Source organism: Neomonachus schauinslandi, chromosome 5 (genome assembly GCF_002201575.2).
Source record: "Neomonachus schauinslandi chromosome 5, ASM220157v2, whole genome shotgun sequence".
NCBI lineage: Eukaryota > Metazoa > Chordata > Mammalia > Carnivora > Phocidae > Neomonachus > Neomonachus schauinslandi.
In genome coordinates this window covers 64,323,660-64,342,688 of record NC_058407.1, presented here as the reverse complement: position 1 = coordinate 64,342,688, position 19,029 = coordinate 64,323,660, and the positions used below count along the sequence as shown (strand labels likewise).

General features: G+C 42.1%; 1 protein-coding gene across 1 annotated transcript; it reads left to right on the top strand.

Annotated features, from left to right (window-relative positions):
* The first annotated feature begins 1,280 nt into the window (after positions 1-1,280).
* Positions 1,281-3,796, top strand: LOC110593521 (lysozyme C, milk isozyme-like). Its single transcript, XM_021704796.1, has 4 exons — positions 1,281-1,456; positions 2,501-2,662; positions 3,176-3,254; positions 3,609-3,796. The coding sequence occupies exons 2-4, from the start codon at positions 2,509-2,511 to the stop codon at positions 3,673-3,675; spliced, it is 300 nt and encodes a 99-aa protein (XP_021560471.1). The 5' UTR covers positions 1,281-1,456; positions 2,501-2,508; the 3' UTR covers positions 3,676-3,796.
* The last annotated feature ends 15,233 nt before the right edge of the window (positions 3,797-19,029 follow it).

Sequence of the window (19,029 nt, the reverse complement as noted above, 5' to 3'; positions counted from 1 at the left end):
TCTTTCAGATCACTTGTTCACTTGCTCCCAGTTCTCCTATTTGGATTCCAATGAAACATTCAGTCCACTGACAGCCACTTCTACTGTATCTCTATGTAATAATCTCCTTCTATCTTCCTTTCCTTCCTTACCCAGATAAGACTCCATAGTCCAAAATCTACACCACTTTTGCCAAAATCTTCCATTATCTTACCTTATTATCTTTCTGTCCACTTGCCTGGAAAAAAAACCAAAAAACAAAACTAACCCGAATGCATATTCTCATAGGTGTCTTTAAAGATCAACCCCCTTAACATGACTTGGCTCCTGAATGCCTCTGAACATAGACATGGAATTAATCTAATCAGTGAAAGCCTGAGTAGATGGATAGCCAGACCAATTAGCTACCCTGAGTGAATATTATAAATAAGTTATGCCTAGTATCCATTCCTTTATGTCTCCAAGTCAACATCATATAATGCCCTTTAACAGCAAAGGCTTGCCGGTTACTTTAAGACCTACAGAAACCCCCTTCTAGCACTACCTCTATTATTACTCTTGTGTGTCTTCTTAGAAAGTATTGATCTAGTGATAACTCTTCCTTCACAGTGCCTATCCACCAAACTGAAATCAAGACCTTGTGCTCTAATAATTACCAACTTTTTCTAACCATATATATCCCCTGTTAGTTCTGTTTCTCTGGAGAACCCTGACTAATACAAGATGCTTGATGATCACTGATCACACAGATATTAGAGAGAATTCAGTATAATTGGGGTTTTAGATCTGATGACTTCTTGCAGACACGGAGATATTATGAACTTAGGCTCTATGGTCTCCTATTCAACCAATGGTTTACTGATTGCAGATGCCGAAGATCCTCAATTTCTCCAAACTCAGTGATGCTCATCATGGGTCCCCCACTAGATCGAGTAGTAAAATACCTTCAGCCAAGCACAGATAATAAGCCAAAGTTCAGCAAAGCACACAGGGACAAACCCCGCTGGAGACATTCCAACAAAAGTACCAAGTTTGAAAATCATGCTTCTCTCTCTTACCAACTCCCTTCTCTCCCCCATTCCCCTCCTCCGTGCATTTGCCCAAATCCAGGACCCACCCCCACCAAAATGAGACTTTATTCCTGGTATTATTCTTGGTTACATTCCCTTCCCTGAAGGGGAACTGACTGGACCAGTTTGGGGAACTAGCCTTGGACAGCCATGTCCTTCCTGGCATAGATGCCAGCATGATTGCCCAATCAGAGATACCTTTGTGCCGGAGGGTATAAGAGAAAACAGCATCTGGACATAGCAGACTCAGGTCCCACCAGCTACAGAAATGAGGTCTATTCTGATCATCACCCTCCTCAGCCGCTTCTGTGCAGCATATGAGGCCAAAATCTTCTCCAAGTGTGAGCTGGCCCACAAACTGAAGACCAAGGGACTGGACGGCTAGCATGGCTACAGCCTGGCAAACTGTGAGCGTGAACGTTCTTTCTGTCTCTGCCCAAACAGACCTTCTTCCCCAGCCAAGCAATCTCTCCCTTTTCACTTGCTGATTTACTCATTTGTCAGGGTTCTCTTCCACTCCCCGACTGCTCTTCTTATCTCTGCCTCCACTGCCTTATATTCCTATCAGGATCTCCTTTTCTCTCTTTCCACCAGGGAATATTTTATCTATAATAAATTTTCTCCTGCTGTTCCCCCAAATCACCTTCCCACCCAGTGGCCTGGAATATTTCCTCGGAAACACCCCGAGACTCACCCAACATCTCTCCATCTTGCTCCCATCACCTTTGCTTTCATCTGCATCCTTTTTAGTCTCTGCAGCACAGTTGGTGTTGCCTCCCACCCTCTCCCCTGCCCTTCTGTCCACCAAAAAACAACCTACATCTGCTGCATTTGTCTAAAGTTTGTTCTATCCATGTCACAAGGGAGTTGGATGGGGACTGTGAGAACAGAAGGGGAGGCAGTGAGTGACAAGGTGCAAGAAGGACTGAGAATCTGTCACCTGCCTCATTAGTAAGAATACATGAAGCTATTTCAATTTCCCTTGAATATCTTCATTTTTCTTCACGCCAAATATACTCTTTCTCGTCCCCCACCAAGGATGGCTTTGTAGGGCTTCCTTTCTAAGATCCTCCTCGATTATTTCTCCACCTCTTCTCTTCCATATACTTTGGGATATAAGCCAACGTGAATATACAAGGCAAGAGTTGGCTATTCGGCTGGGAGATGAGGCTGGGAAGGTAGACTGGGAGACAGACGGCAATTGATGGATTATTGGCCTTTCCAAACGCATTTATTTAACAAATTGTGATTACATACTTACCATGGGCTGATTATTGCTTGGGACTAGGAACACACAATGGATTATAAATACAAACCTAACACTGAGGATCTCATAGTCTTCTCGTTTCAGTCTCAAGGGACTTTCTGGCGGTTCTGGTATAGCAGGAGTTTGGTCTCGTCGTGAAACAATCCCCCTTTTTGACCCACACCTTTTGCTCTCTCTGACACAGGGGTCTGCATGGCTCAGTATGAGAGTCACTTCAACACCCAGGCCATTAATAGGAAAAACGCTGATGGCAATATTGCCTATGGGCTCTTCCAGCTGAACAGCCAGTGGTGGTGCACAAACAGCAGCCAGCCCTCAGCAAACGCCTGCAGCCCAACGTGCAGCAGTAAGGACTCGGTCCCCTCTGCGGGCTGGGGCAGGTGGGGCACATAAAACAGGCACTCCCTGACACCTGGCCCTCGGCCTGTGCTGGCGAAGCCCAGGACGGGGGATCAAGGGACCCCAGACAGTCCTCACATCCAAAATCGGAGGAAGCAAGATACACCGACCCCTGACTAAGCCTTGCCTTCATGGGTCCCCATCCCTCAAGCCATGTTATCCCTCTCCTCATCCACGCGCAGCCGCATCACCAGCCCACACACCCCCACGCAGCACGTCTCCTGAAGACAAAGGCTCTCCCTGGTCCCTCCGGTCCTGGATGCCCTCCGGGGAGAACAATGCTCAGAGGCGGATTCAAAGCAAGGCAGGAAAATCCAGGCAAATGGAAGGCAAACCCACAAAAGGGCTCCAGAGAGAGAGGGTTTCTGATTCAGGCTTAGTTTCCTCTGGAAATTCCCCTCAAAAAAGTATTGATCAATGAAACAGGAAAAGGGATTTTTCCCTCCCCTTTTCCTTTCAGAGTTTCTGGATGATAACATCGATGATGACATCAGGTGTGCCAAGAGGGTTGTGAGAGATCCTAAGAGGATGTTCGCCTGGTAAGCAGAGCATGAAGGGCAGAGACCAGCCATTCTGCCGGGCATGGACCCTGACAGTATTTGGGATGCTGATAGAATCAGCAGCAACTCTGCTGTAGGATTCTCCCTGGGCTTTGTACGGAGTGGAGACTGTTCTCCCGACATGAACAGAGGCAAAGTAATACTGTAATGCACTCACCCGGGGCATGCCTGCAGCACCGTCTCACGGGTTCTCAGACGGGCAAACCGTCCCTATCTGAGACTCTCCCACAGCATAAACTGACTCCAGCCTGCAGACCCTGCATTCCCTCTCAGCTGAGCCCCTATAGACTCCTGCCTCTGCCTCTGATTTATGCTGTGTTTCTCTATTCATAGGCGGGCCTGGATAAAACACTGCAAGGGCAGGGATTTGTCCAAATACCTGGCTGACTGTAACCTGTGAGACGGTCATTGAGTATGGCTCCTGGAGAAGGTGGCCCAGAAGGCAGGGTAATTCTTCAAGGTTCTTGGAAGTTCTGAAATTCCCCTGCTCACTGCCTCCAAAATAAAAGTTACTCACTTTCAACTGTCTCAAGTATCATGTTTAATGGCTGGGTTATAACGGAGACTTGATACCCGCTGTAGACAGCTGGAGGTCCTGTTCTCTCCAAGCTCATGGCTGAAGTTCCCCCTATCTCCTCTGGAAAGATAGTTAAGGAAAATCCTTTACTGAGAACTGCTTGAGGCTAAAATTGACAGTTGAATACAGCATTCTAGATGTGAGCTCTTATGAAATTCATTTATAGAGGTGACTAATATTATTCTCCATCACCAGGAAGGAGAGTTCAAGATGAAAAAGAAGAAGAAAATTGTGGGAGAGTTTTGGTTTAGACGTAGAGAAGGACTGGCCGAATATCAGGATGATTATGTTGGCTGGGGTAAATGACTAAGCTGCTATAACAGAGTCCCCAAAATATGGTGTTCTCACAAAGCAGTCCATGGTGGGTAGACAGGCTCCTTTGTCCCACACAGACATTCAGAAATTCAGATTCTTTCCATCGTGCATCTCCACCATCCTCCAAAGCAGTGCTACTCAGAGTGTGGTCCACAGACAGGCAGCACCAGCAACATCTGGATACTTGTTAGAAATGCAAATTCTTGGGCCCACTGCAGACCTACTGAATCCTTGTTTTAATCTCTGTTTTAATGGACTCTCCAGGTGATTCTCATGCATTGAAAAAGAAATAGAGAAGCACTGCCCTAGGGTATTGTCCTACATGGACAATGCTAGATTGGAGGCACTCCCTGCTCTAAATTGCAGGAATGGAAGGCGCCTGGGTGGCTCAGTCGGTTAAGTGTCCGCCTTTGGCTCAGGTCACGATCCCAGGGTCCTGGGGTCGAGCCCCGCGTCGGGTTCCCTGCTCAGCAGGGAGCCTGCTTCTCCCTCTGCCCCTCCCTCTGCTCGTGATTTCTCTCTCTCTCTCAAGTAAATAAATAAAATCTTTAAAAATTAATTAATTAATTAATTGCAGGAAGGGGAGCAAGTTTGGAGAAACACACATGCAATGTTTTAAGGTCCAGGCCTGGAAGAGGCACATACCACTTCCATTTCTACTCCAGAGACAGAATTTAATCACAAGCCATTCCCAGCTGCAAGGGGGCCTGGGAGATACGGTACCAGCTGGGCACCCTGGGTCCTGGTACAATGGTAGTATTACGGGAAAAGGGGCAAATGGATTTGGATGGACAACTAGTAGTTTCTGCCACAGTAATGAATACTTCATTTAGTAAATTAAATCATAATCACATTCCTATGGTGTAAATGTTTCCAGATAACAGTATTTTTGTGCCCCACCATCCCTTTAAACTTATTCTGTGGGGTAGGTTCTTCTCCTGCCTCTGTATTAAAAACTCAGGCGAGTACCATGACTTTTCTGGTCACCCTCAGGTAAAGAGAGCACACCAACTCTGTCCTGGGAATTCTCCCCTCTCTCTCCAGCTCTTTTCTTGGCATCTCCAACATCTTTTATAGACTGAGGGCGAAAGATCAACTAAAGATGCAACACATATTCCCCACAATTTCCTTTCCTAATACTTGTGGTCTTACATTTCATTTTGAAATGTGATCTCTGTTGTTTTGAAGCCTCAGCTGAACCTAAACCAAAAAAGCTTCCCCCTTAACCTCCTGATACAGTACCTTTGAACAGTTGACAGCGTCCCTTCGGAGACCAGATCTGCTCTGAGCACACTCTGTGTGTTATAGAAGGACGCTGATAGCCACAATCCTGTCTTGCTGTTCTGGCAGCTGCCCGGATCCCTCTCCTTGGCTGGTTGCCGTCCCCATGGCTTAGCTCCAGCTGAAGGTTCCCAGGTAGGAGAAGAAAGCAGTGGAGGGACAGGTGGGTAAAGTGACAAGGAAATAAAGAGAGGCCAGCTTGTATTCTGGTACGAGGATCACACAGCTCTTTATCAGGGCTAATTCTCCCCCAGCTTTTCTGGAGGGAGTTCCCTGTATCTCCACATTCCAGGAGGCAGCAAGGTGGGTTCTCACAACCATCTAAAAACCCTGTCCCTTCCCATGCTAGAGTGAGTTATTATTCCCTACTCCTTACCCCTCCCTCTGTCACGTGATCTTCAGAGCACTACAACGAAACGAATGTTGAGCACTACACATGGTTGTTGAACTTGGACGTGTGGTTTGCTTTGCCAACAGATGTGACACAAATAGGAAATTAAAAATGTGACTGCATGGTTTCATTTGGCCTCCTGTGCTCCCATGATTGCCAGGCAAGAGCACGCCTCAGGTACTCACCGTCCCCAACCCCCTCCCCCCAACCTGGGCCTCAGAATGAAACATGTGGAACACACTTGAACCCAGTCCGAATCCTGGCTCCTAAAGTAGAGTTCCTTCCCCCCTCCACTCGACCAAAAACCCACCAGACCCAGGAGCAGGAAAGAAAATACTGTTAAAAGCCACTGAGTTTTGGGGTGGTTTATGACACAAGAAAAAAAAACTGGGAAGCCTGGGTGGCTTGGTCCTTTAAGCATCTGCCTTCGGCTCTGATCGTGATCTTGGGGATCCCCGCGTTGGGCTCCCCGCTCAGCGGGGAGTCTGCTTCTCCCTCTCCCTCTGTGATCTCTCTCGCTCTCACTCTCTCTCAAATAAATCAATAAAATATTTTAAAAAAGAAAAAGAAAAAAAACTAATACTCTTCCCCATCCCTGTGTCTTCTCAGAGTTGTCCCCCTTACATGACCACCGCAAATCCTATCCCCACTTGGATTCCTATCCCCACTGGCAGGACTCTTCACTGTGAGGATGCAGATTCTGTACCTCCTTTGATGGATTTGCATTACATTTAGTTTAAATGTGTTTACTGAGCCTTTACTTAGTGGTTAATTGCTCTGAAAAGGGATTTATATGAGGGCCTTGCCCTTTCTCATATTACAAACCCAGGGAGAGACTCTAAAGTCCCTGGAATAATCCAACCAGTAACTAATATAAATGGGCCCTTAATCAAAATCTAATATAGCTCCTTTCCTCTCCCTACATAAACCAATGAAGGGGATGTATACATAGTTTTCATAAATGTTGTTTAGGTATTTATGAAACAAAAGATTTGGGGGGCAGCACTTCTTAGAGCTTTGGGTGCAGGATATTTTTATTCACCCCTGAAAATGCAACATTATTCTTTTTAATTCTATAAAAATCAACCAAAGAACAGTTGAGGCAATGTAAAGAAAAACAAAACCAGAGAGGCACCTGGGTGGCTCAGTCAGTTAAGCATCAGGTCATGATCTCAGGGTCCTGGGATCGAGCCCGGTGTTGGGCTCCCTGCTCAGAGTCTGCTTGTCCCTCTCCCTCTGCTGCTCCCCCTGCTTGTGCTCTCCCTCAAATAAATAAATAAAGTCTTAAAAAAAAAAAAAAAAGGAAAAACAAAACCAGAAGACTCACACTACCAGATATATCAAGAACTATTACAAAACTATAGTAATTATGATAGCTTGGTATTGGGGCAAAGATAGGCAAATAGGGTGGAACAGAAGGGTGACTCTCATAAACCTGGACAACTGATAAGACAAAGGTAGCACCGTATTGCAGTGGAGAAAGGATAACATTTCTTTTTTTTTTTTAAGATTTTATTTATTTATTTGAGAGAGAGAATGAGAGACAGCACAAGAGGGAAGAGGGTCAGAGGGAGAAGCAGGCCCCCCGCTGAGCAGGGAGCCCGATGTGGGACTCGATCCCGGGACTCCAGGATCATGACCTGAGCCGAAGGCAGTCGCTTAACCAACTGAGCCACCCAGGCGCCCGAAAGGATAACATTTCTAATAAATGGTGCTCAATCCACTGCTGGTCTTGTTATCTTTCACTCATCTCAGAGCTCTCTGTAGCATTAGAAGAACAGGAACAGATGCACATCTATGATTCTAACCAGCTGTGAACTTTTCCGCTCATTTAATAAATAAACGTGTAACAGAAAGCAACAGAAGAGGTAATAGTAGACTTTTTTCATCATCCCAAAATCCAGATATAAACGGGACTTTGAAGTAGTTTGCCTCAGAGCGGCAGAATCAAACAAAACATCTGTCCTAAAAACCCATCTTTTTTTTTTTTCTTTGCTACACCAAAGGAAGCCGCACTACAAAGAAAGGCAAGCAATCATTTCGCCCCACAGCAGAGGAGACCCCAGGGTAGAGAACAGCCAGCAGAGTTCTTCTCTGGATGGGAAAAACTCATGCCACACACAATTAATGCTTTGATCTTGTACTGTATTATTTTATTCAAAACCAATAAGCTTCCTTTTCTCTAGAAAAAGGAGACTGGGTTTGTTGTTCGCATTTTTAGAAATCCTTGTTTGACCAATATTGACCTTCAGCTCAAAGGGAGGGAAAGAAATTTCGGACATCAGGGTTACAAACCCCTCTCTGACAAGTATGGCCAAGAGTAGAGGAACTTTTGAACAGACGCTTTACCAAAGAAGATATACTGACGGCAAATAAGCCTCTGATGAAAAGATGACCAACATCATTAATCACTAGGGAAAATCTGATTAAAATGACAGTAAGATACCACTACATCCCTATTAGAATTGCTAAAATTAAAAAGACTGACCATCTGAAGTGTTGACAGTGTTGACAAGGATGTGGAAAAATGAACTCTCATACACTGCTAGTGAGAATGTGAAGCAGTAAAACCATTTTGGCAAACAACATTCTAGTTTGATCCAGACATTCCACTTATGTGTTCATCCAAGAATAAAGGATATATGTGTGCATACAAATGCATGTACGCAAGTGTTCACAAAAGTTTGATTTGTAGAAGCAAAACCTGGAAATAAGCCAAATGTCCATCAACATATAAGTGGATAAACAAATTGTAATATATCCATGTAAGGGGATGCCACCCAGCAATAAAAAGAAACGATACACACAATATAATTGAAGCTCAAAATAATTATGCTAAATGAAAGAAGCCAGACCAAAAAAGAGTATATAATTCCATTTATATAAAACTCTAGAAAATGCAAAAACCAATCTATAGTGACAGAAAGCAGATCAGTGGTTGCTTTGGAACAGGGATAGAAGGAATTGGAGGGAGACACTACACAAAGACACAGAAAAGTTTTCAGAGGAATGGATATGTTTTCTATCTTTATTGTGATAGTTTCATACATATGTCAAAATCTAGCAAACTGTATACTTCGAATATGTGCAGTTTATTCTATATCAATTATGCCTCAATTAAGCTGTTTAGGGGCACCTGGGTAGTTCAGTCAGTTAAGTGTCTGCCTTTGGCTCACATCATGATCTCAGGGTCCTGGGATTGATCCCCACCTCGGGCTCCCTGCTCAGCGGGGAGTCTGCTTCTCCCTCTCCCCCTCCCCTGCTTGTGCTCTCTCTCTCTCAAATAAATAAATAAAATCTTTAAAAAAGAATAAAATAAAGCTGTTTAAAAAAATAAAACTGGAAAGGGTCAACCAGAGGCAAGACAATAAGATATAAATCTCAAAACTGCACTCTACCTAAAAGGAAAGAGGTTGAACTAAAACTTCAGAGTTAATATCCTACACAACTGGGATAATTCATTACAAGAATACAGACTTGTATAGGGCACCATGTGAAGCGATCTTACTCATGAGTCTCTCTAGATTCTTACACCAACTCTGACACTAATTACTTGGTGTTATGGGTTGAATTGTGGCCTCCAAGAAAGATACATAAAAGTCCTAACTGCCAGTACCTTGGAATGTGAACTTAATGGAAACAGGGTCATTGCAGTTGTAATTAGTTAAGACCCAGTCATACCAGAGTAGGGCAGGTCCCTAACCCAATATGACTGGTGTCCTTATAAGATGACAGCCATGTGAAGACAGAGAAATACAGGGGAAATGACTTGTGATGAAGACAGATTGGAGTTATGAAGCTGCAAGCCAAAGAATGTCAAAAATCGCTGGCAAACCACCGGAAGCTAGGAAGAGGCAAGGAAAGTTTTTCCTGACAGGTTTCAGAGGGAGCGTGGTCCTGCCAACACCTTGATTTCAGACTTCTGGCTTCCAGAACTGAGAGAATAAATTTCTGCCCCTGCATTAGCGGGGGAGGTGAGAGAACCTATTGCTTTAAGAATGCCCTTCTGCCTGCATCTGACCCTTTGCCACAGCTGTTTAGGACGTCTTTCTGCTTGTTCCACTCCTTACTCTGTCCTCGCCCCTAAATTACAGGATATCCCTCCTTTGTCAGTGTTCATTGGGATTGGTTATACACTACGGTCAGAATTACTGCTGCTGCCGTTGGTCCCGCTTCCCCCGGCCTACACTCCTTAGCGCCTCTATGTGCCAGGCGCGGTTGTTATCTCCATCTTCACCTCACAGAGATAGGCCTGCCTCTGTACCTCTGCCACGCTCAGCCACTGGCAGGAGCAAGCTGTGCGAATCCTGACTTGGTGTGAACATGGTGTTGTGGCAGGGAGGAGAAAGGCGTAGCTGAGAGCACTAAACTACAGAATTTGTGCTGGTGATTTTAGCACTTGCCCTTAAGGGGATCCCTGACACCGAGTAGCAGATCTCAGGTGAGGAGAAGCTGCCATCAAGGGGAACCGATGGAAAAAAGGATTGCTTGGAGTTTTAAGACTCAGTGCTCTGGAATGAGGGTGTGAGATGAGATGGGAACCAATTCCCTCTCATACTACAGGACGAGCACAGAAAGAGCAGGAACTACCTAGCTAGCTGAGTATCCCAAGAGCCTAGCACAATACCCGCACCATTAGTAGGTGCTCAGTAAAGGTCCTAGGTTCTAGGTCCATTTACTTATCAATTAATGCTCAGATACAAAGCAAGTGAGAAGCAGGTGGTAGAGTAAAAGTATGAAGGGAAGAAAATAAAGTCATGAATAGGACATATAGAGGCTTTAGGTAGTACTGGAAGCAAAATGAGGTACTCCCACCAAGACCTATACATGGGGGTATGACTGACCCTAAAGAATTTAACCAAAAATAAATAAATAAATAACGGATCCATAATGGACCACAGAAGACACATGTAAAGGTACCATAAAAATACAGAATGGCCCAGGCAAGGTTGACAAACATTTATTGAAGATATTAACATTTTGTTTGTTTTTGACAGCCTTAGCATGACCTTTGGAGTCCAGGGGTAATGCAGATAAGAGACCATATAGCATGCAAAAATATTAGGATATTATATTGCTGCTGGACACCATGGAAAATAGTACATGGTCTAAAGTGCCCATTTTCGGGTACCTGGGTGGCTCAGTTGGTTAAGCGACTGCCTTCGGCTCAGGTCATGATCCTGGGGTCCCGGGATCGAGTCCCGCATCGGGCTCCCTGCTCGGCAGGGAGTCTGCTTCTCCCTCTGACCCTCCCTCCTCTCATGCTCTCTCTCTCTATCTCATTCTCTCTCTCAAATAAATAAAATCTTTAAAAAAAATAAAGTGCCCATTTTCAACACACATTAGTTGCATAAAATCCCATTCTCATTACATCATTCCAACCCTTGTCCTGTCACCACGACATTCATGGGAGAAAGCCTGACACTGCAACCTTCACACCTCATTCAGAGTCTCTTGGCAAAGTTCTTCCCTATTTCTTACAATCTCTGGGCATCTGAAGACCTTCTGCTCCACGTCTTGGCGTCAAAATTCCCTCCAGGCCCATCATCAACAAAAGAATACCATAAAGCTAAGCCATGAATGAGGGAAAGGTGAGGGGGTGAGTGTTCTAAAACAAAGAAATACAGACTGTCACTAGGTCCAATCTTTAAGAGATAATGCAAATACATACACTTACATTTTTTAAATGGAATAATAAACTATAAAATTTATATAAGTGATTACGTATAAGGTGAAGAGGAGATAGACAAGAAAGGCAAGGTATATGCTTTTTTTTTTTTTTTTAAAGATTTTATTTATTTATTTGACAGGGAGAGACACAGCGAGAGAGGGAACACAAGCAGGGGGAGTGGAAGAGGGAGAAGCAGGCTTCCTGCCGAGCAGGGAGCCCGATGTGGGGCTCGATCCCAGGACCCTGGGATCATGACCTGAGCCGAAGGCAGCCGCTTAACCGACTGAGCCACCCAGGCGCCCCAAGGTATATGCTTTTTAAAAAACATGTTTTGCGTCTGCCTTCGGCTCAGGTCATGATCTCTGTGTCCTGGGATTGAGTCCCACATCGGGCTCTCTGCCGCTCCCCCTGCTTGTGCTCTCTCTCTCTCTGACAAATAAATAAATAAAATCTTTAAAAATATATATGCTGTTTTATAATTTTGACTATGGAATCATATAACATTTTATATAATTATAAAATAACTAATTTTTAAACAAGCCCTAAAAATATAAAGGCACTGAAGTGTTTATCCACCTGGCAAAATAATCATCCAAGAAGGAACTATTCCAAAGTGACTTTAAAATACTGTAATTTTACTGAATATCCCTAGCAGGACCTACCCTAAGAGCAAAAGATCTGCAAAAATGTCTTCACTATTTTCATTGATCATATTCTAGTCATAGTGTTGATATTGTTATTCTGAAATTTTTATGTTTACAAGGTATAATAAAGCAAATGTGCAGTTAGGTCTTATTCTAACTCTATCATCCTTGGTGCCCTTGAGAACAGAGATGGGCAACATGAGGGAAAACATGTACAAATGTAAGATAGAAGAGGTTAAGTTAAAACTGTTTAATCCTGAATTTGAATTAGAAGTGTCATTATGAAACCATGAGCATTGTAACTTTTTGAAAACAGAGAAAAAGAATTATTTCCTAATTCTGTCTAGAAACAATGACCAGTCTAGTATCAATGGGCATCCCTGGCGCTCAGATTGTGAAACACCACGTCCTGTTAAAAAAAGAACCAGGGCTCCCGGCAGAAATGGGTGATTCTAGGTTTGGAGATGGAAATAAATGAGATAAGCCTAAAACATCTTGGCATGTAAACAGCAAAGAAACTATCAAAGACTACTGAGGTCACATCAAAAGGACTCAGAAGTCAATTTAAAGAACATCCTTCTGGGCAAAGACATTAGTATTATTAATAAGGATTTTAACTGCAATGGACTAAAACATATCGAAAATCCTTAAGTTTGTAACAATAATTTTTAAAACCCCACTTGAGGGGCACCTGGGTGGTTCAGTTGGTTAAGCAACTGTCTTCAGCTCAGGTCATGATCCCAGGGTCCTGGGATTGAGCCCCACATGGGGCTCTCCCTGCTCAGCGGGGAGCCTGCTTCTCCCTCTCCCTCTGCCACTCCCCCTACTTGTGCTCTCCTGCTCTCTCTCTGTCAAATAAATAAATAAAATCTTTAAAAAATTTTTAAAAACCCTACTTGATTTCTTTTAGAGGCTGCTAATGAACAAACTCATTATTTTTAAAAATAGTAAATGGAGAAAAAGAAGTAAACATTTATCCTGCCTTTCCTAAGCAAACTGTACCACTGGCTAAACAAATAGTAGATAAGGAGAAATTTCTCTTTGTAGAAGTTTCCCAGATAATATATGAAGGAGAAACAAAGGTAGAATATCGTCATTTTATAACTCCTAATGAATCAATAGATCTAGGCATTGAGCATAAAATGGCTACTATAATCACAAAAAAGAGAGACACCCAGACATTATGTGCCTCCTGGTGGAAGAATTCAACACAGTCTCTGAAGCAGACTTCCCAAAATAATGAACTGAAATCTGATTAAGCCTCTGGACTCAACTGCCAATTTGCAGGAAATACAGATGACAGAATAACATGTTAAACTGCACTATGGAGATGCAATCAACTAAATCCAGACTGTGAAATCTCTACAAGAGAGAAAACCTATTTTCTTTCACAACAACAATAAAATTGGGAGAAGAAAAAAAGGAGTAACCTATGGAGTAAAAGAAGTTTATAAGACATATCAACTAATCATAACACATACACTTTATATGGATTCTGATTTAAATAATCACCCTATAAACACACACACACACACAGAGCCCAGAGAATCTCAGAGGACAGACATCTTAAACCTTATAAGCAGCCCCAGTGGGGATGTGTGGAGATAAACTGATAACCTCTGAAGGAATAACAGCAATAGAAGCCAGAAGATAGTCTGGAAACAAAACAATTAGCAAGACTAGAATCCTATACAAAATTTCCTTCAAGAATAAAGTCAAAATAAAGAAAAATTCACCCCAAGATGGAAATGGTCTAAATGTTTCAGTTAAAAGACAACTATTTAAAAGGGCACCTGGGTGGCTCAGTCGTTAAGCGTCTGCCTTCACCTCGGGTCATGATCCCAGGGTCCTGGGATCAAGCCCCACATCGGGCTCCCTGCTTGCCGGGAAGCCTGCTTCTCCCTCTCCCACTCCCCCTACTTGTGTTCCCTCTCTCGCTGTCTCTCTCTCTGTCAAATAAATAAATAAAGTCTTTAAAAAAAAAAAAAGACAACTATTTAAGAAAAAGATAATTATTAATAGTTAAAAAAATAAAACCCAACTATATGCTGTTTATAATACTAACACTGAAAATGAAAATACAGAAAAGTTTAATCTAAAATGATGGTATGGACCCTAAGCTTATCATGGGGATCATTTCATAATATATAAAAATATCAAGTCACTATGATGTACATCTGAAATTAATAGGATATTGTATGTCAGTTATACTGCAATTAAAAATAAAATGACAAAAAGATACATGCAAACATTAATTGAAAGAAGTCACCATATATATATTAATATTCAGGTAAAATATACTTTAAGGCAAAGCATTATTAGACATAAAAATAATAGATTTTTGAGGTAGAAAGAAAGGAAGAAATAATCAACATAAAATCACAATTAATAAAATAGAAAAAAAATCCAAAAAAAAATAAATAACAACTTAACCCAAAGTTGGTTCTTAAGAAAGACAAAGGAAATTGATAAACATCTGGGGAGACTAAGACAAAAATGAAGAATGCACTGATAAATAACAGGAACAGAAAAAAGAGAATCACTAAATATGATTGTCTTCAAATAGATAAGATTATATTACAAACAACTTTGTAATAAATTTGAAGATTTTATGAAATGGGCAAATACTTAAAAAAAAGTGTAACTTACCAAAACTGACACAAGAAAAAACAGTAAATTTAACATTTACCATTAAATAAATTGAATCAGAAAATAAGTATCTTCCACAAAAAGCAACAGCAACAACAATGAAAAAAATCCCTGCAGCCCCATGTCTCCATAGCCAGGATCTGCTAAATATTCAAGAAAGAAATAATTCTAAACTTACACAAATTATTCCAAAGAATGGAAAGAGGTAATAGAAGCCCAACTCATTTTATGACGGCAATAAAACCATGACAGTAAAATAAGAAACGAAAATTACTGGCCAATTTCACTTACAAACCCAGATGCAAAAATCCCAATACATATGAAAATTAAATCTAGGAATCTAGAAAAGTAATAAATTATGACCATTTAGGTTTATACAAGGAATACAATGTGTTTAAAATTAGAAATAAATCTATGTGTTTCAACATATTAAAGAAAAGTCATAATCATCTCAATAGATGGGAGAATTTTTCTAATAAAACTCAGTATCAATGTGATTTTTTTTTTTTCACTTAGCAAACCAGACATAGAAAGGAAATTCATTAATCTGGTACTAGCTACAAAATAAATGTTCCACAAATTTTTTATTTTTTTTTTAAGATTATTTTTTAAGTAATCTCTACACCCACCATGGGGCTGGAATTCACAACCCCAAGATGGAGAGTTGCACACTCTACCAACTGAGCCAGCCAGGTGCCCCAAATTTTTAAAATCCAGTTCCTTCTGAATCCAAACAAACCCCATTCATTTGGCCACATTTTAATGCTTCATTTTCAAATAAACCCAAGAAGTTGAATATGGCTGGAAAGTAGCACATGAGAGAAAGAACATTCTTTGAGACAACAGTCATTAGATAATTAAGGTCAGATCATGAAGGGTCTTAAATGCCATGCTAAAGAGGTTGGTTGTTTTCCTGAAAACAGTGAGGTGCCACTGAAGGTAAGAGGTTGGCATAAACAGTAGAATGATCAAATAACGCTTCTTTCAGAGAATCATTCTGGCTGCAGTATAGATTTAAAAAGGGTAAGACTTCAAGCTGGGAGATAAGTTTTCAAGAGAGAGAACAAGGGGTCGCAAGTTCCAGTGCCTGTAGGAGCCAGACATAACATGAATGAAGTGGGCCAGTTCCAAGACAACAGGGAGAGGTGAGAACTGTAGAAAATGAAAAGCACGTCACTAAAAAAAAACCACTATTCAGCTCCAGTCAATTGTTTTCATGCAAGAATATTGCCCAGTATTGCTAGACCTTCCAAACAGTCAAGAAAATTTTAATGTAACTTTCTCATCATCAAAATTGTGCAAAAACAAAAAAAAACCACACACACACACAAACCAAATATGGGCCAAATCTGGTACAAAAGTCATCAGCTTGCAACCTGTGGCTCAAAATAAGGTAATGTCAGTAGAGATGAAGAAAGAAAACAAACTCAAAGGGGTGCCTGGGTGGCTCAGTCGTTAAGCATCTGCCTTCAGCTCAGGTCATGATCCCAGAGTCCTGGGATTGAGGCCCGCACTGGGCTCCCTGCTCAGCGGGGAAGCCTGCTTCTCCCTCTCCCCCTGCTTGTGTTCCCTCTCTCGCTGTGTCTGTCAAATAGATAAATAAAATCTTAAAAAAAAAAAAACCTCAAAGGATATTATGAAGGAAGAATTGTGATAGTGATCAGTTGGGTGTGGGCAGAAGAGACAGGTAACAATGGATGACTTCCAGATTTCCAGTTTGGTCACTGGGTGGATGGTACGCCATTCACTAAACCGTGAAACACAGGTAGATAGCTATAGCTCATCAGCAGAAGGAATGTTAAGACTGGGAAGACAGAAGTCATTTTCAAGCCGTTTGCCTGGGTTCTTTACCCACCAACACTCCCACTGCTACATCTTCAGCTCAGCTGCGTCAGTGATACCTGGGCAAGTGATGAAAACAGGAAAAATCAAAGTGACATCTGGAACTAAGCAGACTAAGTCTGAGAAAAGTTGGGTAGATATACCCATCAAATGGAACCATCCACAGGGGGCTAAGAGTGAGGTCGGTGGTATTATCTGATGATGCCAGGATGGGAACAGTCCTGGTGACCTAGGGTTACAACCGAAGTGACCAATCATTGCAGGCTGTAAGATCTGGGCAGCTGAGCCAGTTGGGGACCTCAAAGTGTTAGGAAAATGAAGTAACAGGGAATCCAGAAAATACCCTCTCCACTTAGAGGAAGCTAGATTTCAAAGATTGAGACTATGACCTCTTACCCATTACACACCATCTGTGGTTGCTGGAATCTGAAGGCATTAACTTATCTTTATCCCAACCACATACTGGTCACAAGACTTCCTGGAGAAAGGAAATTCTGCCATTTGGGACAATATACATGTACCTTGAAGACATTATGGTAAGTAAAATAAGCCAAAGACAAATACTGTATAATCCACCTACACATGGAATCTAAAAAAACCAAAGAAAGAGAGAGCAGATTGGTGACTGCCATAGACAGGGGGTGGGGGTAGGGGAAATGGGTGATGGCGGTCAAAGGTAAAAACTTCCAGTTACATGATGAATACATTCTGGAAAAGTAATTACAGGCTCTAAAAAAAGTTAACCTAAATGGGAAGTAAGAGAGCCAAAGGGGTTTCTTAAAAGGAGGCCTTCTTCACCTGCAGCACAGAAGCACTCACAGCTGAGTAGCAGGCTGAGGATTTAATGAGTTGAATTCCAGAGAAGCTTAAATGCTCAAAGTGGTACTGTTATGCTAAGGTCAGGAGCCTGATTAGAAAAACTTGGAACCCTGAAGTATGGTATTAAGACATCTGGGTGGAAGCTCCCAAGGATACTGGCCCTGCAGACATCCATGAACCCTGTTTACAGAGGTGGCCCATCACTCCCTATCAAGAGCTAGCACTTCCCCCATGCAGAAGACTCTCTTAAAGAGGGCCATCCTCACAAAACGTGTCCTCTTCCTGGTACAGAGATACCTCCACCTCATTTCTTTTCTGCCAGGCCAGTAACTAGGGTTCAATCCCAGTATAACCCAGCTGGAAATGCACTGGGCCTAATAATGGAGTAAAGAAAATTGTACCTCAAAGAACTCTAAGAACTAGCTAGCAGGTGTTGGTAGAAGGCAGGGGAATACCCCTGGAATTGGATCTTGAGAGTGCTTAATCAAGGGGATCAGAACATAAAATTGGGTTAAGAAGTCATTGACTTAGAAGCATGTTCTCAGTACTCAGGATTTAACACCTTGGCCAGGAGCCTAGGGAATGGGGGTAAACTAGCTGCAGGAGTGCCTTTCAGAAACCAGGGGGGGAAAATGGCAAACACTCAGCAAAGTGAAAATGCTGGAGTTGCCCTGGCAAAGGAATCAAAAGGTACAGGGAGAATATGCCAGTGCCTCTCTGCAGGCCAGGACTGAACATGGTAATAGCCACGAAGATCATAGGGCTACTAAATAATGTAAGTCAGGTGGGCAGCACTTGTAACAAAGGTCAAGGGACAATTACAGGCATACCTCATTTTACTGTGCTTCACTTTATTGCGCCTCGCAGATATTGCATTTTTTACAAATTGAAGGTTTGTGGCAACCCTGCATCGAGCAAATGTATTGGCACCATTTTCCCAAAAGCATTTGCTCACTTTGTGTCTCTATCACATTTGTACATCTTCCAAGATTTCATTATTATATATGTTATGGTAATCTATGATCAGTGATTATGACTTGCTGAAAGCTTAGATGATGGTTAGCATTTTTTTGGCAATAAAGTATTTTTTAACTAAGTTATGCACTTTTTAAAGACATGTTATTACACACTTAATAGATTATTGTACAGTATAAACAACTTTTATATGCACTGGGAAACCAGAAAATTCACCTGACTTGCCTTATCAAGGTATTTGTTTTTACTATAGTGGTCTGGAACCTAACCTACAATATCTCCAAGGTATGCCTATAACAGACAACTTCTAGCATAGGTAACTCAATCCTAAGTGAACTTCTATTTTAACCCTATCTTTAGATTCATCATCAAAATTATCTTGACAGTTTATGCCTATCTCTGTGATCTAGCATCAGGCTCAACTTCAATGGAAGTTTTACATACATACATTCCTAGCTCTAGAGAATTTTGAGATGATAATCAGACATCAACTGGGAGAAAGAAATCCAAGTGGGAGTACGAGGGCACAGAGAGCAGGATGAATAGAAGGAAGATTTTTGGAACTGGTAGGCTTTAATAAGGAAGTTCCA

Coding starts and splice junctions, on each gene's coding strand:
- LOC110593521 (XM_021704796.1), top strand. CDS start 2,509: ATGGCTCAGTATGAGAGTCACTTCAACACCCAGGCCATTAATAGGAAA. Junction 2,663..3,175: donor CTGCAGCCCAACGTGCAGCA/GTAAGGACTCGG, acceptor TTTTCCTTTCAG/AGTTTCTGGATGATAACATC. Junction 3,255..3,608: donor CCTAAGAGGATGTTCGCCTG/GTAAGCAGAGCA, acceptor CTCTATTCATAG/GCGGGCCTGGATAAAACACT.